Consider the following 25,538-nt stretch of genomic DNA (forward strand, 5'->3'; position numbering starts at 1 on the left):
GATCCCTTTCCGGAAACATTTAATGGTTCACGTGACAGGATGGTTTCACTCCATAAACAGTCAGTTAAATATTAACAAATTTACAATCATGAGGAATGTAAAAAAAACCCCAAAAGAAAAGTCCTTTAAAAAACCCCCCAGTCCCCAGTCCCCCCCTGTGCAGAGAGAGCGCTCTGGCCCGCCGGCTCCAGGTGTGGAGACTGCTCCCCCTCACGGCCCCAGCCTGCTCCCCGCCCCCTCAGTGCTTCACAATTCGTCCTTCTCGCTCGATGTCTGCTGGAGGGGGCAGAAGAGAAAAACTGATGAAGACGATCCGAAAGTAAGATACAAAAACGACCAGGACAGATGCTCTACCCCCCCACACTAAAGGGATTCTACTTGGTATGGAGGCTAAACTCATGAACTAAACAGCTGTGACTGTTTTATCTTGAGCCATTTAAACGAGACCAGTACAGGTGGAAGCCAACCCAGCTGATCTGCTGTTAACCAGTGGGGCAGCTGGGTTCTTTCTGCCGAAGCTTCCCTTGCCTCTTGACAGGAAAGTAAAGAGATTCAACTCACCGTCTCTTCATCTTCTGCTTTCACCTCCTCTTCGGCGTCTTCCTCCTCCACTGGCTCCTCTGGCTCTTCCTCCGGCTCCTCCTCCACCTGGCCAAGACCAGAGATATTTCAGTTCACCAATATTTTTATGGCCTCCTCATTTGTAACCTTTCACTAAAGCGAGCCGTTTCAATATGACCAAAACGCACAATGGGTGTGGGATTTTTCCTCCAGTAGGAGCAAATTCATAAAGGTCCCTTGACAATCTCATTCCAGGACAGACAGGTCACCAGGCCACTGGGGTAAACATACCGCCTCAGCGAGGTCCACGTTCATGCTGAGCCGCAGCATCCTCTCAATTCTATCGCCGTACGCCTTGGTGTCGACAAGCTGGTATCCAGACCGCAGGGTGGCCGTCTCAAACAGCACTACAGCCAGATCGGAGGCCGTCTCATCTTCTGCATTGTCCTAGAAACACAAAGTACGTCTTTAAACATCATACCAGCCTGCTACTGTTCAGATAACAGGATGGTCCGTTTAATGTTGCAATATTGGTTCAGCAGAGCTTGATGAACTTCAAGTTACTTACCTTTACTCGCCTCAGCATCTCCTTGATGAGAGGATGTCTTGGGTTAATCTCAAAGGTTTTTTTCTGACTGGCATAATAGCTAGATGAATAAAAAAAAAACACAGAATTAGAAAGTGTATCTGCATTTCCAGGGTCAAAATGTCGCATTATGCTCATTTTCAAGTTAGGATAAAACTCACTTTGTGGAAATGTCCTTTCCTGTCTGATAAGCTTGTGCCTTCATGATCCTCTCCATGTTTCCAGACCAGCCATACTGACTGGCGACAAGAGCGCAGGGAGAGTCGGTGAGTCTCTGGGACAGGACAGCTTTCTCAATCTGGAAGGCAGGAATGACAAGTTCAGGGCACAGGAGGCATCAGGACCGGCTGCCTCACAAAGCGCATTTTGGAACATGCTCAGTTAAGCCAAGGAAACCTACTAGAAAGGTTACATTTAGTGTTATACAGTGAAGTCACAGAAAAGGAAAAAAAAACCAAGCATCTCAAAAAGGACAAATTAAATGGGATGAGGTTTCATCTTCACTTCTGTAATAGTTGGTATTAAAATTCACAACACCCCTTCGAATTTTTCAGCTGCCAACCTGCCTCACCCCTTACCTTGTCTTTAAGTGCCTTTTCCTTCATCCAGGTGGTCAGGGGCTCGTACTCCTTCTCCAAGGCCTCCCTCTTCTCCTTGCCCGTCTCGCTCTCCTCGAACTTCACGCCCTCCTTGGCCACGTTCTGGAAGCGCTTGCCATCGAACTCGGGCAGCGCCTGGATGCAGTACTCGTCCACGGGTTCAGTCAGATAGATCACTTCATAGCCCTTCTTCAGCAGCTTCTCCACAAAAGGAGAGGACTCTGCCTACAGTTGGGGGGGGAAGCTGGGTTAAAGGCTGTGAAACTAGCAAACGTCTACCCTGTCCTTCAGCTAACTACTTCACAATAGCATTTTCAGATCATTCACACCATGACTCATCCAAGGTGGCAGATAAACGTTAAACACAAAGTACTGAAAGTTGACAGAAAAACAATTCCTTGTAGGAAATCAGGAGATTTAGAAGTGGGTTTCCCGGGCAATCCCACTGTGAGGTGCAAGTATTAAGACCCTAAACATTTTTCTTCACACTTCATTGAAGTGCAACTGCGGAGGCTTTGACCAGGTCTTCCTACCTCCTTCCTGCTGGTTCCAGCCATGAAGTAGATCTTGTCCTGCTTCTCCTTCATCCTCTCCGTGTACTGCTCCAGGCTGCTGAATCCACTCTCACTGTGGGAGGTCTGGAAGCGCAACAGCTTGGCCAGGCGCGTCCTGTTGGAGTGGTCCTCGATCACCCCCAGCTTGATGTTGGTGCCAAACTCCTTCCAGAACTTGTCATTGTAGGTTTCCTCCGCAATCTTCTTGATCATGTCCAGGGTCTTGCGCACCAGCTTCTTACGGATTACCTGTTTTAACAATCACCCAAACTGGCATCAGAGAACAGCGTCCCTGGCAGTTCTGCAACAGGGGCGTTCTCAGTCCCACCTTTTCAAGAACCACAGGAGTTGGTTAAATTAAGAGATTTTAAGAAACCGAGAAAAACCACCTTACCTTCAGGAGCTTGTGCTGCTGCAGCGTCTCCCTGGATACATTCAGGGGAAGATCATCCGAGTCAACCTGCACAGAAGGTTACAATCCAATCAGGAACATAATTCACTCTGTAGTAGTAATGGGTTTAGTGTGCTGACAAAAAGAATGCAGATATTTTAAACAAAATAATGAGTGATGGAACAAGCCCAAATTTAAGATGTCCATCCCAGAGTATTCATGACTCACCACTCCCTTGATGAAGTTCAAGTACTTAGGCATCATGTCATGGAAGTCATCTGTGATGAAAACTCTCCTGACAAACAGCTGGAGGCAAGGGAAAGGACAAGTTAGCGGCTGAACAGAAGATTTATACATCGTAATTGTGTTTTGGGAGAACATCTTTAAGCTCTAGTTCCTAGGTTCCATCAAAAATATATAGAATTCATAAACCTTCTATAAATCCCCAAATAGTTTACATATGCTCTATATCCTGGGAGCAATCCAACGCAGCAGTGCAGAGCCAAAGCCCTCAAGATCTTTTGTTTCAACTCCAGACTGGTGGTTCAAGACAAAAGCTTTCACACCTTGATGAAGTCGTTCTTCTTGGAGCCATACTCGTCGAAGAGGCCCCGAGGAGCAGCGCTAGGAACAAACAGGATCGATTTGAACGTAACCTCTCCCTCAGCAGTGAAGTGGATGTGAGACAACGGCTCGTCAGAGTCCTGTAGCAGGATATTAAAAAAAAAAGTTATTTTAAGCTTGCCTTACGGAAAGGCAAAGAATCCTAGTCAACCTGAATCTACTCTAATCTGATAAGAAGCCATCATACCCGGGAGAAGGAGTTATAGAAAGCTTTGTACTCCTCCTCCTCCACTTCCTTGGCTGGTCTCTGCCAGATGGGCTTGATGTCATTCATCAGTTCCCAGTCCCACACAGTCTTCTCCACCTGCAGAGAGACAGGAGCCATGTAAGGAGGATCTCCCAAAAGGCAGAACAACCATGCAGCTGTTGAAGTGACCTCCATGCCCATTACCATACCTTCTTCGTCTTTGGCTTCTCCTTCTCCTCGTCTTCCTCTTCCACCTCTGCCTCCTCATCAGTGGTCTCCTTCTTGTCTGAATCCGCCGCTTCCTCCTCATCAATGGGCTCCTCCACCGTCTCAGTCTGGAAAGAGCAGCAGTGCTTCAGCAACGGCCAGCCCCCTGCACCATGTGGGTGAAACCTTCAGGCTAAACCAACAGCAACCAGTCTTACCTTACTACTCCACACATAAATGGGGAAGTTGATGAACTGGGAGTACTTCCTCACAAGGTTCTTGATTGTGTCCAACTCAAGGAAGTCGGATGCCTCCTCCTTCATCACCAATCTGGTAAGAATTTGCAAAGCAAAAAGTGTCAATGAACAAGCACATAAACCAAGACATTTTACATGTCCCCTAGAAAACCAAATATGAAAATACTCATGTACAAAAGATTGTCCGTTGACTATTTAAACATACAGCTATAACTTACAGCAAGACTTATAATCATAGTTAACTAGCAACATGTTCTTAACGCTGTTTCAAATTGGCAAATTTGGCAGATTAACTTGCAAAACTTCTGGTTAACTCACGTGATGGTGGTGCCTCTGCCCAGTGTATCCCCACGGGGATCCTCAATGACGGAGAACTCATTGGAGTCGGATTCCCAGATGTGCTGTGTCCCGTTGTTGTGCTTGGATGAGACGATGACCCTGTCCGCCACCAGGAAGGCGGAGTAGAAGCCAACACCAAACTGGCCGATGAGCTCCGAGGTAGACTGGCCCTCTGTCTGCATCTCTGTGATCTTGCTCAAGAACTCGCTGGTCCCCGACTTCGCAATCGTACCCAGGTTCTTCACCAGGTCCTCCTTGGTCATTCCGATGCCAGTATCGGTGATGTGCAGCATGTTCTTCTCCTTGTCAGACTGCAAGACAAGCTTCCCCATGAGCTGCCTCTACCGAGGCATCACAATAAATGAAACCGAGTTCCTTCTCTAGTTAAAAGGGGTGGCAGAAGTGCTGCTGCAATGGGAACTCAAGCACTCTCTAAAGGTAAGTTGGGAGTGTCTATATAGATAAAATTTAAAAGGTCTGACCACCAAGTCTTTTTACTCCATGTCTCAGACACCTAATCACATTTTAAGTTCTCTTAGTAAGGATCCTCTGCTGGGTTATTCAGGTATAATCTCCAAAAAGATGTTGTCTTAACAAACCTTTATTTTTATGGTCAACTCCTCATTCCCAGCCAGAGCATCATCATCAGTTAGGGACAGCAACCGAATCTTATCCAGGGCATCGGAAGCGTTGGAAATCAGCTCCCTGAGGAAGATCTAAAAGAGAGCAAGGATCAGCCAAGACAAACTGGGGAAAAAAACAAAAACAAAAGCCACACTGCAGTCATGGTGACTGTTGGAGTTATGGCTGACACCACTTACCTCCTTGTTCTTGTACAGGGAGTTGATAATCAGCTTCATCATCCTGTTCACCTCAGCTTGGAAGACATGCTTCTCCGACTTCTCCCGCAGCTCCTTGATTTGCGATGCATTCAGGCCATCCAGCTGGATCGCCTCCTCTTCCCTGCACACAGGAAACAGGAGGAAAGTCGTCAGCCTCACTTGTGATACTCAGTAAACACAGCATCTGGAGCCCAGAGGGCTACCATGCGGTGTGGACTGAGGGCCCCCCCCCCACCCCATCACTGCTGCTGGTGCCCCTCATCTCACCAGTCACATCACTCACAACAGGGACCAAGTACAGCTACACTGCGTAACAGGCGGTGTAGCCGCTTCCAGCGCAACATCACCAGGAAGTCGTGTGGGCAGCGACTTTTCCCTCTCCTTCAAAGCAGCAGAATAGGTCTGACTTTCCCCCACCCCCAAGGAAGCTTGCTTGAAAACTTATATTCCATTTCTAAATATACTTCCTTACTGGGAAAGGGATGGACCAGCCACCTGGCACTAGCAGATTTACAAATTAAAGCAGCAGTGACAGGCCTCGTCACCGCCTCGGGCTGTGGTCTGGAATGGAGGTAGCTGCCATCAAACAGCAGGTTTATAAGCCGTAAAGACTGGCAGCTGGGTCAGTCTTGATTTAGCGATTAAGAGCACACTGATGCACACAGGCCCAGATGACAGCCATCGTGAAGGGAAGTGGCTTCTTGCAGCAGGCCTCCAGACAGATACAAAGCACCCGTCCTGCTCAGTACACCAGCACGCGTGCGCTTAGACACGCACCTCTGAACCACTTCGTCGTCTGTCCTGGATCCATCCCTGCTTTTGCCCAAGTCCTCCTCCACAGCGCCGTCCACGTCCAACTCCTCGTCGCTGGCGCGAACCGATGCTGCAGAGAACAAAAGGAATTAAGCATGAAGTAAAACTTGCACGGGGGGAGCAAACATACTGCACCCTCGTGAATTACTCGACTTTGTCTCTCGAATTAAAAAGAGAGAGACAAGTGTATCCAGTTTCTTCACCACAACCAGGAGTTGTGCACTGCAGTACGAAACCTACTGCACGGCCGTTTCCGACCTCGCAGACCCACAAGCCACCCCGGAACATCTGTGGCAGAGATGCAAATGAGGAGGAGTCCCAGGTGGGATTGGTCTAGCATGTCCCACAGTTGCATCAGACCCCTTTTCTGTACGTTTACCGGGGAAAGATTCCGCACACGCTGCCAGAGGCGACATCGGTCACGCTGGGAGGATGCAGTCGTAATCCCCAGCCCACCTGCACAGGACGGACACCTGCGAGCGCACCTGTCTGCACACACGGCGGCCTCCCGCGACAGCAGGCCCCACGGACACGCGGACCCCCAGCCCGCTCTCAAGGTTTATCCTGGCGACCCCAGAGCGCATCGCAGGGGCCGACTGGAAGAAAACCGAATTGAACCTCGCATCGGCGCCCCTGCTCCATCTAAGACTCGCACACGAGAACCTCAGCACCACAGACGGGTGTAGAAACCACCGATTCGCGAGGAACTTTCTAGAAAGACGCAGTTGGCTCGCTTAAAACAAAACACACCCCTCGAAATAGGCCTGTGCAACATGGAAAACCCCCCGTTTCCAGTGAAGTGAGCCTCATTTGCTTCTATAAAGACGATTAAGAGCCATTGTTGTTCTTGTAGAAGTTCTATCTACTGTATAACGCACTCAATAATAAGGATTTAGAGACAGCATATGAGCCATTGCAAGACCTCAAAAAAGCCCTCGCCGTGCCGAAAAACACATGCGGAAATCGCACATTAAGGCGTGCAGTGCAGTATTTGGCGAACTAGCTAAAACAGTGCAGCTAAACGAAAAAGCACTGACTACTTGAGGGGCATTATATGAACAAGAGCCCACAAACTCAAAAGTCCAGGACAGTGATATTCCGCAAAAAAAGGCGGTACTTACTAAATGCCAAAAGAGCACAAAGGAGCCCCACCATCCACAACTTCTTCATTTTGACAGAAAACCGTGCAATATAACCGACAGCTCCGCCGAGTCCCGCAGCCCGACTCTCCGAGAAAGACACCGAACTCTGGAGCAGGCGAGCGCTCGCCAGCCTTTATCACGGCCCGCACCCGCGCGGGCCCGAGGCGCCCGCCGGCCAATCAGCGCACACCACGCACAACAAGCAGCCAATGGCCGGAGGAGCCGCTGCCCCGCTCGGCCAATCACCGCCTTCCATGTCCATCTTCATACGTCGGGAGCGTGGCTCGCTCCAATTGGCTGATATAAACAGCAGTCCTCGTTGGATTACAGAGAGAATAATTGTTCCACAGTTTTCTTTTTAACGACTTATTATAGCTACAGGTGACTCATTTTTGAACGGAAAGTGACTGATTAAATGCGATATGTTGCGAACTAGAGGAAATAGTTATCGCCAGCGGTGCGAAGGTTGAACATCCGGGAACCTTGCAACGTTTACCTTAGCAACCACTTTGACACTGTTGCTATGACAACGGGAGCCCAGGCTGGTTTCTCTTCCGCGGTGTCCGGGGTCCCGGTTTCGCGCAGGTGAGCTCACACGACGCAGCTGTAACAGAAGGATACAAGCGAGAGAGAGACAGTTTACACCTTTCAGTCTGTTCAGTTCTCTTGAAAACACAGTAATGATTCAATGCACTTTAAAACAATCCGGCTCATCAACGGAGGACGTCTCTAGCCCCCGCGACTCTGGCCGCGATTCGCCTCTCAGCGATTCTCAGCCTACAGCATGAACCGTTTGAGTAAACCGTTTGTGTCACTCCAGTGTGTTCAGCAGACTGTGGGGAGAAGTCAAGCCGGGCTCCCTGGTGTCAGTTTAGTGCCAGGGTCCGGCTAGTGCTAAAGAGGGTCAGTGAAACCAGTGCTAAGCCCGGAAACCGGTGTAGTTAGAATAAAATTTAAATTAAATGTCCGAAAAGGGTATTCTTATTTGATTCATTCTTGTGCAGTCCTGTACATGTACCTGTTCTCCCACTTCAGTCACTGAAGACACTGGCCTCACAGTCACTTCTCCCCTGTTTCCACGCCTGTGTGGTACGATACACCTTCCACGTCCTAAAGACAGGCCTCTCCACGCTCAAAGAGAGGCTCAGTCTGTGGATGTGTCCTCTCCCGATGTGTGCCTTCCTCCAGCTTTGTTCCTGACTTGTTCTGAAAGCCTCTTGCACTTCGCGGTGGGATCTGCGCTTGACTCATTACCTGACCGAGGAACCTTGCAGTGTTAATCCTGAGTTTCACGTGGACCACCATTGCTGTATGCTCTAGAGACCATTCAACTAACTGTCTGACTTGCCCAAGTGGTTTTGTGCTTCTGAACTAATTTAGGTTTGCCACAGCAAAGGGGGTGAACACGTATGCAATCAACATACTGTGTTGTAGTTTAGGATTTTTTACTTTTAGTTTGTGGCGACAGTTGACTTCTTCTTTTAACCTATGTATGTATAGTTCGTGCTTTCAGGTGTTGATTAAAAATTCACTTTTAAAAATTCTGTCTTCATAATTTGTTATTCAACAAACTTATCTTTGGACAGCATTGGAAGGCGCTGGATACCTTTGGAAGGCATCACATTTGAAAGGTACAATTTGAAGACCTCATTTGGGGTACTGTGTAAAAGTTTAGAAAATACAAAAGAATATTGCTGCTGTGCTATACACAATGGTGAGGATTAACCTGGTGAATTCCTGGGCTTAAAGAAGATTATGAGGTGAACTGATGGAGCCTGATGTCCACCTTTATTACAGCTGCTGCTCGTGAAACTACTGAAGAACTATATATGTTTTAGTAAAACAGCAGCTGCCTTTACACTACAGAGATTTTCACTGAATAGAACAGTGCATCTGTTTTTGTTTAAAAGACCACAGACACTTCTTATACATTGGAAACAAATTATTGGCTAATTATTTTAATTTAGGGAAAAGAACAGATGTAAGATGACTGGAAACTTTGTGCTATCATAAAGGGTTTTGGATTTTAACACCTTGCTGTGTTTCCTTTAACAATAATATCAGCTGCCGTGCTAACATACTGTAACTTGTTCTTTTTTCCCAGGCACAGAGATCACTACAAGAAGTACAAGAAGTCACTTCAGTGAGGTTGAGTGAAGGAGATGGAGGGGCTTGGTGCCCTGAATGAAGATGATGAAGAGGAGACCTGCCTCTGTTTCTCCCGTGAAGCGTCCGTTTGGACATTCCTGTGTACTGTTCCTGACGATCTCCAGCCAGAACGAAACTACCTGGAGAGAGAGCTCCTCCCTCAGCTTGACAGGATATGTCAGGCCGGAGGAGCCCGGTTCAAGCCTGTGAACCTACGGTGGAACAGGGGAGAAGCAGAGAACTGGTCTCCTCATCACCCCCACCGCAAACTCGTCTCCTCACAACAGCTGAAGATCAGCTTGGATTACATCAGTTGTTGTTCTGTTTTCATGTGCCTGCTGGGCCAACGGTATGGAGCTTTTCGGCCAGAGAGCTCTGCACCTTTGCCAGCTTCCATAGATAGTCTAGATGGCCTGTCTGAAGTGGAGAAAAATCTTTACGTTGCCAGCAAGCATGGTTATCCCTGGGTGCTCGAGGGCAGAAACCAAACCTGCAGTTTGACAGAACTGGAGGTCACCCAGGCTGCTTCCCTCAAGGACTCCTCTGGGTGTTTTTTCTACTTCAGAGATTACTCCTACGATGATGGGGCTTCCGATGCCGAAAACGAGAGACTGCTGAGCGTCATGTCCAGGCAGACAGCTTTCGAAGAGCAGAGGGTGAGGGAACTAAAGACCAAGATCATTAATAAGTGTCTGCCTGTCAGGTTCTTCAGAAGTCTGCAAGAGCTGGGAGAGCAAGTGATTGAAGACTGGAGAACAATTATCAAACAGTTTTGTTCTCTAGACACTGTTAATACATCTGTTGGTAAGCCGGCTTAAGATACTTCATGTGGTTCTCTTTTACAGCCTGTGAATTCGTTGTGTGCTGTTTTTTTTCTGCATTGTCTTGCTGGTGGAGCGGTGGCTCTGTGGCTCAGGATCTGCGCCTGTGGCTGGAAGGTTGCCGGTTCGAATCCTACTCCGTTGGGCCCCTGAGCAAGGCCCTTCACCCCAGCTGCTCCAGGGGTGCTGTATAAATGGCTGACCCTGCACTCTGACCCCAAGCTTCTCTCCCTGTCTGTGTGTCTCATGGAGAGCAGGCTGGGGAATGTGAAAAGACAAATTCCTAATTCAAGTATTTGTATATGGCCAATAAAGTGATCTTATATTATCTTATCTTACTGCCCTGTTGTCTTCTTCAGCTCAAGGCTGAAGAGAGAGAGAGAGGCTTGTGAAGGTGCTGAGAGTAACCAATGCCCTTGTTGCCAACTGTCCAGGCCTTCAGCACAGCCCCCCTCACGCACATCACCAGGCCTTCGCACAGCACTGCTGTCGGAGCTTCGTTCCCTGGCTGCAGTCGGGCCGGGTCTCGGACTCACTCGACGCGTTTGCACTCTCTGCCACTACCGACGCCCAGACCCAGGATAATGTCCTTCCCAGGGGAACTGATAAAGCTGAAAATACAAGGTAAAATGTACCAAAAAAGATTGGAGTAGTTATTTCAAAGTCCCTTTTCAGTGACCTTTTCTGTTTAACCTTCAGTGCTCAGTCTAGGAGATATCTCACTCTGAGGCTAGCCTGGGAGTGCTCCCCTCCAGTTCTTGATCCGTCTGTGATCTCTCATGTCCCTGTGCATCTCCAGAACCCAGAGAAAAAACGGTTTGAATTAAGCCAGTAACACCGTTACATTCACTGATGTACTTAGTGGACTGCTGCAGGGATCTCTTAGGACCGTTACTCTTATTAATTTATGACAATGATCAGAATCTGGGGTAGTTTAGTGAACTAGTCAGGTTTTCAGTTAATACCAGAAAACACCATAGAGGCAAAATTAAATTAAAAAAAGATTTAGATAAAATTCAAGATTGGGCATACTGTGGCAAGTGATGTTTAAAGCAGAAAACGTACAGGGAAGTGCAGACAGGCAGTTAAAACATAAATTTGAAATACAAAATGGGAAATACTGAGCTACAAGAGGCCACTGATATGTTTTTGTATATTCTCTTCAGCTCAGGACAGCAGCTGACAGAAGAACCGGCCCAGAAATCCATCCTCCTGCTCTGTGGCTCCAGGGGGTGTGGCAAGTCATCCATGGTTGCCAGCTGGCTCCGGGATTTCTGTCGGAAGAGTTCCGGAATCCTGGTCGTACCCTATTTCGTGGGAGCCAGTCCCGCCAGCGCTGATGTCAGGATCTTTCTCAGCCACTGCACCTCAGCTCTTCGCTGTGCAAGCTACGGTAGTGTACCGAGACACTGTGAGGAGTAGGGCGTGATGCTTGTGCAATAATATACTGTAGCTGTTTTATTACTGGGCACCTGGAAGCTTGACAGCATGTTGTAACCTGTGTTATGAATATTATTTTCTGTATTGTTGATAATTGTTATTAGGATGTGGTCAGCATTGCTGCCTCGCAGTCCAGGGGCCCTGGGGTCAGTTCTCAGTTCGGAGCCCTTGAGTGCTCTCTGCATGAACTTTGTATATTGACCTTGTTAGGCTCACCTGTAAACCTGAATTGGATAAAAGGGTTGGAAAACAGATGGATAGATTGATGTTATTTATTACTTAATTGATTTATCGGACGTCTTTACTCACTGGGACTTACAATAAGAACTTCAAAATATTGCAGTGTAACAGTGCAAAATGTGTACAGATGCAGCTCAAATAACAAATACCCTAAAAGGCTATTGTTTTCAGTGTTTCCAAGAGGACCATTTTGCACAATTTGCAAACATCCTTATGGAGGAGCATTTCTGGAGACAACTCCAGAGTGAACCAGCTTGAGCATGAAACCATGGTTCAGGAAATGAGGACACATTATTAAAATAGTTGATTTTCTGATTCATTTACTTAGAATGATTGAGGGGCATACTGAGTGGCTCAATAGATGAAAGCAGTGGAGTGCAGGTTGAGAGCTGCGGTAACGGGTTCGAGCCTGGGTCATGTTACTAGCTGGCTATGCCCAGGATGCCCCAGGCAGAGGGGTGACACAGCAGCTGTTCTGCACTGAGGGGCTGGTGGGTGGGGAGTCTGCGTGTACTACCTTGCTCTCCACTGTGAGCTGGCACAGAACTTGTGTCTGTGAGCCAACATGTAAGAAACACACAGCTGGCCAGCCCAGCTTGGGTGCTTATAACACAATATAACTGGCTGTTCTGAATTTTATTTTAAAAAAGAGCATTGTTAGAAGGGAAGTGAGCAGATGGGAAGAGGCAGATAAGGAGCCAGTTGCCTCCCCAGTCAGCCTGTGGTGCTGTACCTGCAGGGGCTGAGGGTGCCTGGAGAGGGGGATCTGAGGCCACGGCGGAGCCCCTGTCTTTCCCCCAGGCAGTCCAGGCCTTTGCTGCAGCGGCTGGACTGAGGCCCTGTGTCCTGGTTCTGGACGGGCTGGACGAACTGGAAGGGACCCTCGGGCTGTCGACTCAGGAGGTATACCACTGGCTCTCTTGCAGAGCCGCGGGCTGGCTGATCTGGGGTTGGGGCTTATTTCAGGGTTCCAGGTTAAGGGCGTGTTCTGTTATTGATTATGATGGTCGTCTGTCCTGTCCGACGATGACCTTTGTACTTTGTGCAGCTCATCTGTGTGGAAGATGAGCTCCATGAAGAAAGCTGTGCAGGAGAGCTTTTAGAAGTGGGAAGGCTGTTGCACTGGGCAGTCCTACTCTCTCGACCTCAGAAGCCGGGGTCCAGCGGTACGAGTTGTCGTCACGACTGGAGACTTCCTTGGTTGCAATGGATGGCCATGACACCTTTCTGTGCTCTGTCATGCCTTTCGCTTTCCACGGAGCAGAGAACCTTGTGCCCAACATGGGACACGAACCCACTACCCTGAGATTATGAGTCTCATGCTCTACCAACAGAGCTAGTTGGGGCTGTTATTGATTACACAGTAAATACAATTTCTACTGATTCCTTCTCTTCCTTCTTTTCTTGTGATGACATGATGCGCTGTAATATGGAGTTGTCTTCTCAGAAGCCATTTTGCTATGCAAACCTGACATTTTTTCTCTGCCCTTTTGTCCTGTTTGTTCTTCCAATGAGTGCAATGTTCCAGTGCAAACACAGAGCAGGACAGGGTACATGCCAGATCGTCCAAGAGGCAGAGAGGACATTCTTGCTTGTATTTTAAAAGCCAATTCAGCTTTGTCCTTCATAAATAAAATGTAGGAATTTTAGCTTACCCTTGAGCTTTTCTCCTTCATGTAGGGCAAAGAAAGGGCCCTTTATATTTCACAAGTGTGCTAGAGGATTTAATAGAACACAAGCCTTATCAGTACCTTATCGCTGTGCCTGTAATGTAGGAGGGCAGTCTCCTGTAGCTCAGGAAGACGCAGCATTGCGCATTGTGGTTTAGTACTTATCCGTTACCATGTCCTTGAACCACAAGCAGCGGTTTTGTGGATTCTGAATAAATAATCAGTCTTCTCTGTTAATGTCAGTGTTATGCTACATTGCAAGCAGACAGCTGGAAGCTTTCAATGGTAGATCGTGTTTGTGTGTTTGTGTTTTTAATGTGCTCCTTTGACGCAGGTGAAAAAACTGCAATGGCTTCCCGACCCCCTGCCTCCTCGGTGCAAACTGATATTCACCTCCAGCAGCGCGGACCTCTCCTGCAAGTACCTGAGCTCTCGCACAGATGTGCACGTGCTGCACTGCCCCAGCCCAGCTGACCCCGCCGTGAGGGGAGCTATCGTGCGGAAACACTTGGCGCTGCCTTGCAGACACATCCTGGGGGCTCAGCTGGAAGGCCTGCTGGCAAAAAACCTGAGCTTCCTCCCGGTGTTTCTGTCTGCTGTGGGCGGCGAGCTGCGCACCTGCGGGGCGCTGCAGGACGAGGAGCAGAAGCTGGAGGAGTACCTGGGGGTGTGGTCTGTCCAGGAGCTGTGGGCCCTGGTGATAGAGCGCTGGGTCCAGGACTACAGCTGGGGTTGTGAGAGCACCACCCGTCGGGGCAGGATGAGGGCAGCAGCCCCAGCTAGAGATGCACAGGCAGGTGGGTAACCTGCCGGTTTGCTGTTTTCTCCTGTAGGCAAGAGACATTCCAAATGTGCACCTGCATTCAAATTTCCAAGCTTCCGATAAGAATGCGCACACAAAGTAATCAGCCGAGGAAAGCCCTGTGCTAGTGCTGCAGGAAAATTAAACTGCAACGTGTTAAGACCAGGTTTCCCAGTCCTGGTTTTCATTCCCGGTGAGCTTTACTGAATTCTCAACTGTACTAGTGGTTAAATAGAACCTTTTCCGTTTTTTAATGGTAACAAAAGAAACTTGACACCTGTCACTTTTTGGGAATCTGGAGAAAAAGACAGAAAATTAAGTTTGCAGAAGGCTTTAGTAAGCTCATTTTTGTAAAAACTGGAGGATCAAGTGTCATGTCAAGGCCTGCAGTTTTCTTTAGTATCATTGATTTATGATTCTTGTATTAAAAAAGCTCCTCCAGAATTCTGCAAAAGCCAGATTTATTTGTGCAAACTCCGTTAATAATGCCCTTCCTTGTTTCCTAAATTACAGAAAAAACGTACTTCCTAAAACTACTGTAAGATTGTATTATGTTGTATGTTTGTCGGGTTTCCGGAGGGACTAACGCAGGGTTGTCGAGTGATACCCTGATACCTCATGCCGCCGGCCGCCTGTCTTCGTGGCAGCAGTGATACCTGTTGCACCTGTCTGTCCTCCGTGCTGCAGGGCCGCGGGGCTGGGTGTGGGCCGTGCTGTGTCTACTGCGCCTGGCACGTTGCGGGCTGAGGGAGGAGGAGCTGCTGAGCCTGCTGCACACCCTGGGCTACCGCGGAGCCCGGAAGGTCCTGCCGCTTGACTGGGCCCTGTTCCGCTCAGCCTCCTGGCACTGGATCCAGGAGGGCCCCAGCGGCCTGCTGAGCCTTACCCACCAGTCCCTGCACCAGGCGGTGGACCTCCAGCTGCTGGGTAAGGGCCCGTGCTGCTCGTTGCCCTTGCCTTCCGTCTTTCTCTGCTGCCACACACACACAGCAAGCCAGGGCCTTGAAAGTACAGGGCCGGGGCAGGGAATCATCCTCCACTCAGAGCATGTCCTAATACGACAGGGCTGCTTCCACTGATGATTGTTGGCCATGGGTTCAAGCCTGGCTGTGGGTTCAAGCACTAGACGACTGTAACTGCGATTCCCCGAGCGGTTGCACACAAGTGGCTGAGGGCGGGATCAGTCTGTCAGAGCTCTCTCGGCTCTCTGCCGCCACCACAGCGCCCCCTGTGGCCTCCCAGGCGAGTGTAGGCAGTGAGGGATACACCTCTCCTCCAGTGGGCACTGAACCTGCTGTGTGGGGCGGCGCTGCCAGTTCCACATTGGGTGGGCTAGTGAAAATAATTGGCGTTTGACTCTTTGAGTGGCTTGATGGCCGCTCTTATTTGCAAAGCGAACATGCAGTAGTGCAAGGCTCCTCAGCACGTAGCCCTTCCAATTCACTTCCCTGCTACCCTGCAGCACACACAGCACAAGCAGGGGGTTTTGACTGTATTCATTACAGGTTGAAGAAATGAGGAACTGGTTGTGGGAGACATTCTCTAGTGGGGGAGGGCCACAGGCAGGGGAGCCACGCAGTGGGTCATGAGTCCTGAGAACTGCCGATGCGTCAAGGTGCGAAGCTGAGGAGGTCAGGAGTCAGCGTTCTGGTTCGGCTCTGAGGTCTGTCTCCTCCCTGTCAGGAGCGGAGCCTGCCGGGCAGGAGTCTGGCTGCTGTGATGGCAGCAGGAAGGCCTTCCACAGGGCTCTGGCCCAGTTCTTCCAGCAGCTGCATGGCGCCCCCTGCAGGAGGGTGTTCCTGGAGGTGCCCTGGCACCTGGAGCGGGCCGAGTCCTGGGAGGAGCTGCGCGCCTTCCTGTGTGATCCTGGGTCAGTCGCCGCCTCTCACAGGGCCTCCACCTGGTGTTGGGAATGTGCATTTCAGAAATGGCTTTGCCCTTTCTGGATCAGCGGAGAAAGTGTTGATAGAGCAAAAAAAAAATTATTTTCCAATGAGAATTGTACTCCAATTGCACTTTTAGTTACCGAATCAATTATAAAAGTAATTCCTGTATTTGGAGGAATAAAATAACACATATGTCACTTGTGCATATGACTACGGTATTCACATTTAAGTGCTGATTTTGTTAAAAGCCATCTGGTCACATGCCAATTCTGAAATCTGATCTCAATAACCATGCATGCATCCAAGAAGGATATTTACACGAAAGCTGTTGTTAAGTGCTAAATCACAACATTTTTATAAAAGGAGTAATTGTCAAGAAAGGTCTTAGGAGAAATCACCCTGTGGCAGAGCTGCAGATCAGACCTAAGTGTATCCGTATTCTGGAGCAGTTAGTAAACTCGGCAAGTTTGCAGGTGATACCGAAAAAGGCCTTGTGGCTCTTGACCTGCAGGGACTCAGGGCAAACAAAAGCAGTGATGAAGTGGATCCAGAGGGCTTCTCTAGAGTGAACAGGGAAACACAGACCAGAACGCACACAAACAGTGGAAACTGTGTGGATGTGCCTTTAAAACAGAGAACCGGAGACACTTCTGTACCCATAGAGTTGTGGGTGTTGGGAATAACACAACCATGTTGCTGAAGCCAATACACTGGCGTCCTTCAGGAAATAGCTCGATCCTGAGTTTAGGTTTTAGCTACCCAACAGGCTAGATGTGATGAATGGCCTCCTCTCACTTGTACCATTATTCCTACATTATGATGTCATGATTATTCTGAATGAGACTACTTTGCCTTGTTCAGGATTGTTGACATCCTGTCCAGAAGCTCGGCACAGTTTCTGCAGCTGAGGGCTGACCTGGTCAGGTACTGGGGACTGCTGGCAGGAAGAGGGTGTGATCCCTTCCTGTCTCTCCTGAACCTGTGTGGCCTGAAACATGCATCTGAGGAGAGGAAGAGCACAGCTACATTTATAGGTACAACAGTTATGATACTAACCGGTATTGCACTTCATTATTTTCTTTTGATTTAAGTTTCCTCAGGCGATTTTCATACACACAGGTTAAAATAACTAAATTTCATTAGTCTAGAACAAACGGTGAAAGAAATGGTACTTCTTCACAGTAAGTAATGAAATAAGGAAACAAGGACACATTTGGAAATTAGAAGCGAATTCATTTAGCACAGATAGTAGGAAAAACTTATTTATACAAAGAGGTGTGGATGACTGGAAGAGACATGGGGTTGAAGTCCAAGCTCTGGGATTCTTTAAGAACCACCTATATGACCCCTAGCCTACTCCCTGACCCTAACACTGAACCCTAACCTCCCTCACCCTAACACTGAACCCTAGCCTTCTCTCTGACCCTAACACTGAATCCTAGCCTTCTCCCTGACAGTGACTCTGACCCCTAACCTTCTCTCTGACTGTGACACTGACCCCTAGCCTTCTTCCTGACCGTGACCCTGACCCCTAACCTTCTCTCTGACCGTGACACTGACCCCTAGCCTTCTTCCTGACCGTGACTCTAACCCTTAACCTTCTCTCTGACCATGACACTGACCCCTAGCCTTCTCCCTGACTGTGACTCTGACCCCTAGCTGAGTCCCTTACCCTGAAACTGACCCCTATCCTTCTCCCTGACAGTGACTCTGACCCCTAACCTTCTCTCTGACCCTAACACTGACCCCTAGCCTTCCCTGACTGTGACTCTGACCCCTAGCCTTCTCCCTGACTGTGACCCTGACCCCTAGCCGAGTCCCTTACCCTAAAACTGACCCCTAGCCTTCTCCCTGACACGTATTATAAATATTACTGTATATGAAAGTGGAAAATCAGCTATTTAGACCTGCTTTAGACATATAAATGTGTGTAAATACAATGATGTGAAGTAGTTAAAGTAACCATTCCCAATTCCTGCAGTAGATAAACCACTACCAGAGACCTGGGTTCAAGCAAGGCTGATGGCTTTTTCTGCTGACATTTTAAATGACCTGGGAAAGACACCGGAAAGCGAGTTTTTACTGCTGGAGGCTGAATCACGTCTTGTAGAGGTAAACCATAAAAAGGGCAAAGTTTTAAAATGTTACAACATTACAGTTTGTGAGAAACTCCCTGAATTGGCAGCAATTGTGAATAATTTTAAGGAGACAGAGTAAGCATCATGACTGCACCTTTTTGTGTTAACTGAAAGGCATTTTCAGTTTTAAAGCAGATATCAAAAAGAATGTTTTTCTTTCTTTGAAGGCTGATTTGAAAGACAGAAAAAGTATGGGAGTGCTGCTGAGAGTGGAGCAGAGGCTTGCAGAGCTCTACAGCACAATGGGTCAGCTAGAGAGGGCTGAGATGTACTGTCACAAGGCTCTGAGCACTGCGGAGACCTGCCTGTCACACCACCCTGACAGCAGCAATCACATTGAAAGAGCAAGAGGTAGTCTTTCCTTGTGAAAGCTTCCTGAGCAATGAGGGCAGCGGTGTCAGATGCTCTTACTCTGAGACGCATAATAATCAGATGGAATACTATGTCATTCTCCACGAATAAAAGTACTTTTTTATCCTCTAAAAAGAATCTATAGATCATTATGGAATTTTGCTTTTTCCACTATCAAAGCAGTTCTTTTCATAAAGAAAGTATTAATTCTGATGTAATGTATCTTGCATCCTTGCACTCATGTTGATCTTTGTGGTTTTTGAAAGGAAAATAATAATAAAAAAATAATTTTAGACATCCAGGTAGGAAAGAGTATTAATTCTGGGAAGAGTGTGCGCTGCACCTCCCACACCGTGCATTGTTGCATGCTGCAGGCCTGGTGCTGTGCAGGCTGTGCCACCTGCTTGCTGGACGTGGGTCTCCTGATGTCAGTGTCATTCTGAGCGAGATCAGTGCTCTCAGTCATGCCAGCACCCACCCCTCCAGGGTGGCTACCGTGAAGCTCCTTCAGGGAATGCACAGGTTGGTGAGGCCCTAATCGTCCTCACTGATATCTAACACTCTGATTATCAGTGCTGATGTCTTTCTGTTTCTGTGTGTGTTTTCTTGCCTTTGTCTGTGACGTAAAACAGGGTTGCCCAGTCTGTTAGGAGCTATGTGCTGTTCCTCTACCTTTTAATCATGGTAGTTTTTAATTTTTAGTCATGGTGACTAGCTTTAGTCACCACGACTGAAAATTGAAACATCCATGATTCTGGCTCGAGAAGCCTTTTCTGGTGCAGGATAGCAAAGCAGTGCGTTACCCAGAAGAACCCACAGAGGGCGCTAGAATACTTTCCTGGCATCCCGTGACTTGGCCTGTCTTAATTCAGGCTTGGGTCAGAAGCTGGCACTGAACATCCGGAAAATATTTTTTGCTCCTGGATAATGTTGCCGGAAACTCAGTTTACATTATATAATTATAAACATTTCCTAGCTCAAGGAAAGCCTTTTAATTACCATTATAAAATTCTATCGTCATGATATCAACAGGCATTAGGTTTAACTTTGGTGTGCAGGATGTGGGCTTTTTATGTAACAGTAAAATTAGGAAGACATTTGGTTCTAGTACGTTATGCATTAATCATGACTAAAATTAAGACCTCAGACGATAGGACATTCCCTCAAACAAGCACAGCCCTGGATGTCACATGGTGTTGTCAGCGATCGCTCTGGTCATGCAGGTGGCTCAGGTGTGGACAGTACCTCACTGCCCAGTCTTCCGATGTTCCAGGCTTGCTCAGGGTGACCCCTCTGAGGCCCAGGCCTGCTACCAGGAAGCCCTGAGCATCAGACGTCGCTGGTATGGCCCTGAGCACCCCCAGGTGGCTGAGGCAGAAGAGCACCTGGCAGACCTGCTCTGTCAGGCCAGAGAGATGGGGTGAGTGAGAGCCAGCCTGGTGCCATCTTCGTTTTACACTGTTCTGCAAAACCCAGTTTGGAGTCGCCAGCTTTCCAGCAAAACCAAAGCAGGTGACGCTCCACCATGTGGGCTCGTCCGACAGTGGGAATCCCAGTCGCAGTCGGGTAGTGACGTGGCCCAGGCTCCAGCCAGCGATAACTGGACATGGGGCTCAGCCTACGCTTTGAGTGAGGGGATACTCTGCTGCGTTTAGGACTGGTTGCAGTATCCTTCGCTGCCCATTCCATTCATTATTGTGTATTTCTGGTCGAGAGATTCCTTTGTAAATGTTGAACACAGTTCAATTCAACCTTCCTTCGAAAACTCGTGGTAGTGTGTGAGTTTCATGCTACAGAAATGGGGGCAGTACGTTGGTGCAGTGATCAGCATTGCTGCCGCCCAGTGCTGGGGCCCTGGGTTCCATTCCCGGGGTGCTGTCTGTGTAGAGTCTGTATGTTCTCCCCATGTTCACATGGGTTTCCTGGCCCAGGTGTGAGTGCATGTGGCTGTGTCTTTATCTGCGGTTGTGCCCTGCGCAAGACTTTCATCCAGTCCAGGGTCTGTCCCACCTTGTACTCAGTGCTTGGATTAGCAGGCTAGAAAATGAATGGATGGATTATACAAAAATAAAGAGAAAAACACTGAAAACCAAGTGTCTGGAGAGAGCGTGTTATTTCCACAGACCTCTCAGAGTGATCAGCTGTTGCACAGAACTAGGCAGCTTGATGAACTACCTGATCTCAGGGTCTCTGCTGGATAGTGAGCTGCTGACACAGAATGTGTGTTGAACATCAGCCAGGTTGGGGCAGCACTTCAGCAGAGGGTCCAACATCCAACAAGCAGAAGGTTTTGGGATCTGCCAGGATGAAACGAACTATACAAAATACAACCGTCCAAAAAGGAACAAATTATTATAGTTATTGACCCTGATGTAATTATTTTCAGCACGGGCAAAAGACACGTGGTGGAACTCTACCAACATGTGATCAAAGTTAAAGAAGAACAGAGGGTCTCTGCACTGTCTCCACACTTGGCACAGCCACTGGGATGCAGCCTGGCGTTGACTCTTTGCAAATTAGGTAACTGCAATTTCCTGTGTACAAGGCAGGGGGCCCAGAAGTGTTGTTTGTCCAAGACACAGACGTGACAGTTCCAGAAAGCGAAAGTCTTGCAGAAGCTTGCCAACGCTGTGACCAAGATAAAACGGGGTGGATTAACAGATAAACAGGAAGGCAAACGTGTAAAAATCATTAGACGAAAGGCGACCCTTTTTTTTAAACAGTAAGTCAGAACCCTCGCAGATGCACAAATTAGAAGGTCCTTATTAAGTAAAATAATTTGTTAAATGAAATTAATGAATTAATGAAAACTACATAGAAATATAACCGGAATTATCAGAAAATAGAAAATATCAACATTAGTGTGTTTTCCAGCTTGATGATAGCCATCTGTTGTGTTCTGGTGTGTGTGTCAGCTCAGCTACTCACAGTCCAGAATGCTCAGAGTGGGCTGGCAGGCACCTGGCATGTGCGAAGGCATTGCTGTCGAGGGGTGGACACGACTTCATTTCACTCAGGCACAAGTTCCCAGAAAATTTACCTTTTATACTTTGTACATGTTGGAACTTTGTTCATTGTCAACCTCTTTAGCAAAAGAAGACTTTATTTGGTAGTGTTTATAGACTCTCTGTTCTGGTATATGTTCCAGCTTTCCAACTTTCTAATCTGTTATCTGTTCCAAGAAGTGGAGTTGGTAGTGGTTTAAATGTTAATTGCTTTTGTCAGATGCAGAGTTTACAGTAAGGTTTTCTGAACCATGAGGCACAAACTTCCATATCAATACTTAAATGAAGCTTACGTTCACATCTTACCTTTTTTCCCCCAAACTAATATTTAAAACACACTCGGTGATAGTGATAATGAAATGGTAAAAGTAGAAAATGTAAGGAAGATCCCTTAGGCAAAGAGAAGAGCTTGTGCTGGCAGTGTGGGGAAATAGGTAAACATTTCAGAAAGAGAAGGCAAAACATAATAGCAGATGTTTTTCAAGCATTCGTTTAAAAAAAATGTTTATGGAAGCCCACTTTCCAGTTTCAGAAATTGTTTTCTTGTGCAGAAATTGCAGTCTTGTTTCAAAGACTAGATCATCTCTACTGATTTCCAGGAAAACTGCTGTTGACCAGCTCTGACCGGCAGGAGAGGAGAGAAGCCATCCGACTCCTGCAGAGAGCCAGGGATCTGCAGCTCAGCCTGCTGGGGCCCGACGACCGGATCACCAGGGACACTCTGCGGTGAGACTTGCTTTGTCCTGTGGGCTTTTCTTCCATTTTTTTCAGTTTTCCAACTTGATTTTTTTTTCTTTCAGGTTATTAAAGAAAGAGACTCATGATTCAGGCATTACGCACAATGTCATATTTCCCAGACAGACCATACAAAGGTTGGAGCCCTATCATGCAGCACAGAGTCTTACACAGAAATTCAAGCCACGGTCTCACATAGCCTTGAGACCCCAAAACGTTTCCCAGTTTAGATCAGCCTCAAGCAGCTGCAGGACATTCATGACAACACATACTGAGAAATGCCCTGTCTACAGGCCCTGGACAGCCTGCCAGACTTCGATATTTGGACCCTCTAGCAACATCAAGAATCTGAATCTGTCTCTGAAACCGAACTCGAGGGACAGTTGCAGAGTTCTGCACAGGTCAGCATGGTACCATGAGCCTGGGAGATACCCCACTCTTCAACAGCCATTCCCTCCCAGGCTGCACCAGGCGAGAGAGCCGAGTGAGAGGCTCTTTCAGAATCATTTCAGACATGCCAGAGAAATACCGGGCGGAAAAGAACTTGAGAACAGTCACAAATGAGAAGAGGCTGTTCTGCCTTCTGGTTCGTTTGGTACTCTGAAGCTAACTCATCCAAGGATCTCATCCAGCTGTTTCTTGACAGAAAGTAAGGTATTGGCTTCAACAGTGTGGCTGTGCAGTTTGTTCCACCCTCCCACAATCCTTTATAAATTAAAGGGTCTCCTGTTCTTGATTTAAAAAAAAATCTCCATCTATGAACTGGCTTCATCACTCTGCTCTCTTCCCCACTGAGAGCTGGTGTGTGGGGAGTGTACTGGTGCACTCTGTCTGCTGTCGCATCATCCAGGTGGGGCTGCACACTGATGGAGGTGGAGGGGATCCCTATTACCTGTAAAGAGCTTTTAGTGGAGTGTCTAGAAAAGCACCATATAAGTGTAAGAATTATTATTATAAATGCAGTTCCATGAAGTTTCCACTTGTGTCCCCTGGTTTGTATTTCAATGGTCATTCTTAAAAAATCCGCTGAGCTGCTTGTGTCGATCTCTTTGAGAATGCTGAATACTTGTACAGTACCAGGTCAGATGGCAGTCTTCTCTGTTCAGCACTAAAACAGTTAAGTTCTTTCGGACTGTCTATTTGTTGTTGTCAATAAACCTATTTTTGAATATTTGGCAGAGAATAACATTTAGGAAAATATGTACAGAAAGATATTTTGCGTATTCAGCTGTAATAAAGTGTGTTATCCTTTAATCAGAACACAGTTTATGATTCTTTGCCAATATTAAAATGATAACAGAACTTCCCCCTTAAAGGGTGACTTTTGTCTCATATAGAATGATTAAAATAATTATACATTATACCCTTCAGCTCATAGTTCAATAAAAGCAAAATTGTTTAGAAGAATTAAGTCAATGACTGAGTAAATATTGTATGTGCTTGTAATCAAAGATTTAATAAACCCTTTTTCACAATTCTATGATATATCAATGTAGTCAATTTAAATATTTTAATTTAGAGTTGGTATTCCTAATTATTGAGGCTTAAGTCACATTGTTATTATAAATTGATTTCAGAAACCAGTGTTACCTAACCTGTGAATGCTAACACAGAATTTCTTAATTTGCTGTGGAAAAAGTAAATTTCTAACCTGGTAGTTAAAGAAAGAATTAACTCCTGCTTGTGCTGATGTAATTTACAATGATCTTACAAATTCAGTGCAGCCTTTGGTACCTGCTGTGATGGTGCCTGGGCCTCCCACTCACAGACCATAAGACCCTGCTGTAACACACAGGTGTCCTGGATCAGGTGAGGAAAGGTGTTGACTGGAGGTAAACCTGCCAGTGACCTGGCTCTGTGTCTGTCTTGGTCACACTTTTTGTAAAGCACTTCTGTTCAGATCTTGCTGAACCTCAGAACTCCGAACATCCCAGTTTATCTGTTTCACGTGATGGTCAGCTCCTAAATTCAGGTGAAAAAACTAACCTCAGAAATTCACTCCGACTAACATCCTGACATTTTCAAGGTCATGCAGACTTAAGCATTGGACAAATGTTTCATGGGAGAAGTTCAGTTGCCGGTGCAAAAACTCACTTTGTGTCTCATCCAGCTACTGTACATCAGCTGGCCAACTTGACTTTAAGTCAATTATCTGCCAAACATGTTTTTTATTGTTGTCATAAAACTCTTCCGCAGTTTTTCACAAAGTTCATCACTTTATAAGCTGTAAATGTTGAAAACTCCTGAAACAGGGAAGCCTGCAGTGGAAAAGCTATGTGTCAATGTACTAACCTGTGCAGATATTTTATAAATTTGTTTCCCTGTGTTTGGTGAAGCTCGGTGAAGAATGTGTAAAATCTCTCTCAGTGTTTAACAAGGCACATCTTTTTAATACCACAAGAAAACACTGAGATATGCAAGGCTGTAAAGTTGAAAAAACAAGCATGTGGGGTTTTATATCAATAACTTTATGAGATCCAAGTTTATTACAACTCACTGTGCACTTTGAAACAAGGAACACCCTTATCTGTAATGAAGGTCTGCTCCATTGCAACTCTAAACTGCTAGTCTCCATGAAAGACCTATATTATTAGTTTTGTGTGTTTTGGTACAAACAAAAACAGTAATTCTTCAGTGTCATGTACACATTATCCACACTGACCCAGAAATACCGTGCATGATCAGACCAAATTTACGGAGAGCATGCGTCACATACAGCATCACATGATTGTTCTTTATGTGCAAAGAAATCACTACGATTGCATAATGAAACATTTGATGTCAGACATAGAAGTATGTAAATTTACATGTTTGTAATTTACAGGTGTTTTAATTAATCTGAGTTTTAAGTTAAGTGCAAGTTTAGCCTACTCATTTGTTGTGATTGAAAACTAAACTCATAGGAAGATGAAGATTGGGTATTTTTAAAGTAGTATGAACCTTCGCCTGTCTCGCATGAAGAACTTTCATGAATACTGTTACCATCACACTTTTATCCATTACATCTTACATTTGCGCCCACAGACAAAACTGGAACATTTAGTGAAGCACCTTACTGGAGAGGACAACAGCAGCATCACACCTGATGCTTGAACCTTCCAGCTACCAACGGTAAGACGTCTGGCGGAGCTTTAAGTGCTACCCTCCGCAGCAGATGTCCAGACCAGCTCTACCATACCGGGTCGTGAGCCTGTTCTGGT

At 46.9% G+C, this 25,538-nt stretch overlaps 2 protein-coding genes across 6 annotated transcripts; one reads left to right on the forward strand and one right to left on the reverse strand.

Moving 5' to 3' along the window:
• Positions 1-2: 2 nt before the first annotated feature.
• On the reverse strand, positions 3-7,246 carry hsp90b1 (heat shock protein 90, beta (grp94), member 1). Of its 2 annotated transcripts, none has more exons than XM_088646127.1 (18): positions 7,082-7,246; positions 5,925-6,030; positions 5,127-5,268; positions 4,905-5,021; positions 4,285-4,616; positions 3,928-4,039; positions 3,712-3,837; positions 3,503-3,619; positions 3,258-3,395; positions 2,920-2,997; positions 2,695-2,760; positions 2,280-2,549; positions 1,726-1,971; positions 1,309-1,445; positions 1,130-1,208; positions 853-1,008; positions 562-648; positions 3-273 (listed from the first exon to the last, which is right to left on the reverse strand). In XM_088646127.1, exons 1-18 carry the CDS (start codon positions 7,128-7,130, stop codon positions 247-249), a joined length of 2,385 nt encoding a protein of 794 aa, XP_088502253.1. In that variant the 5' UTR covers positions 7,131-7,246; the 3' UTR covers positions 3-246. The 2 variants fall into 2 exon arrangements, with proteins under 2 accessions (XP_088502253.1, XP_088502252.1); XM_088646126.1 differs by having other exon boundaries at positions 3-276.
• A 141-nt stretch (positions 7,247-7,387) lies between these two features.
• Positions 7,388-23,813, forward strand: ttc41 (tetratricopeptide repeat domain 41). 4 transcript variants are annotated; one of them, XM_088646122.1, is made up of 17 exons: positions 7,388-7,687; positions 8,689-8,733; positions 9,207-10,054; positions 10,506-10,695; positions 11,238-11,482; positions 12,491-12,654; positions 13,756-14,218; positions 14,911-15,150; positions 15,907-16,093; positions 16,971-17,143; positions 18,091-18,221; positions 18,415-18,598; positions 18,973-19,120; positions 19,872-20,018; positions 20,985-21,118; positions 22,203-22,329; positions 22,404-23,813. In XM_088646122.1, the coding sequence occupies exons 3-17, from the start codon at positions 9,265-9,267 to the stop codon at positions 22,900-22,902; spliced, it is 3,822 nt and encodes a 1,273-aa protein (XP_088502248.1). In that variant the 5' UTR covers positions 7,388-7,687; positions 8,689-8,733; positions 9,207-9,264; the 3' UTR covers positions 22,903-23,813. The 4 variants fall into 4 exon arrangements, with proteins under 4 accessions (XP_088502248.1, XP_088502250.1, XP_088502251.1 ...); XM_088646124.1 differs by having other exon boundaries at positions 18,094-18,221; XM_088646125.1 differs by having other exon boundaries at positions 11,238-11,464.
• Positions 23,814-25,538: the final 1,725 nt, after the last annotated feature.

This window comes from Lepisosteus platostomus, chromosome 9 (genome assembly GCF_059453375.1).
Source record: "Lepisosteus platostomus isolate fLepPlt1 chromosome 9, fLepPlt1.hap1, whole genome shotgun sequence".
Lineage (NCBI taxonomy): Eukaryota > Metazoa > Chordata > Actinopteri > Semionotiformes > Lepisosteidae > Lepisosteus > Lepisosteus platostomus.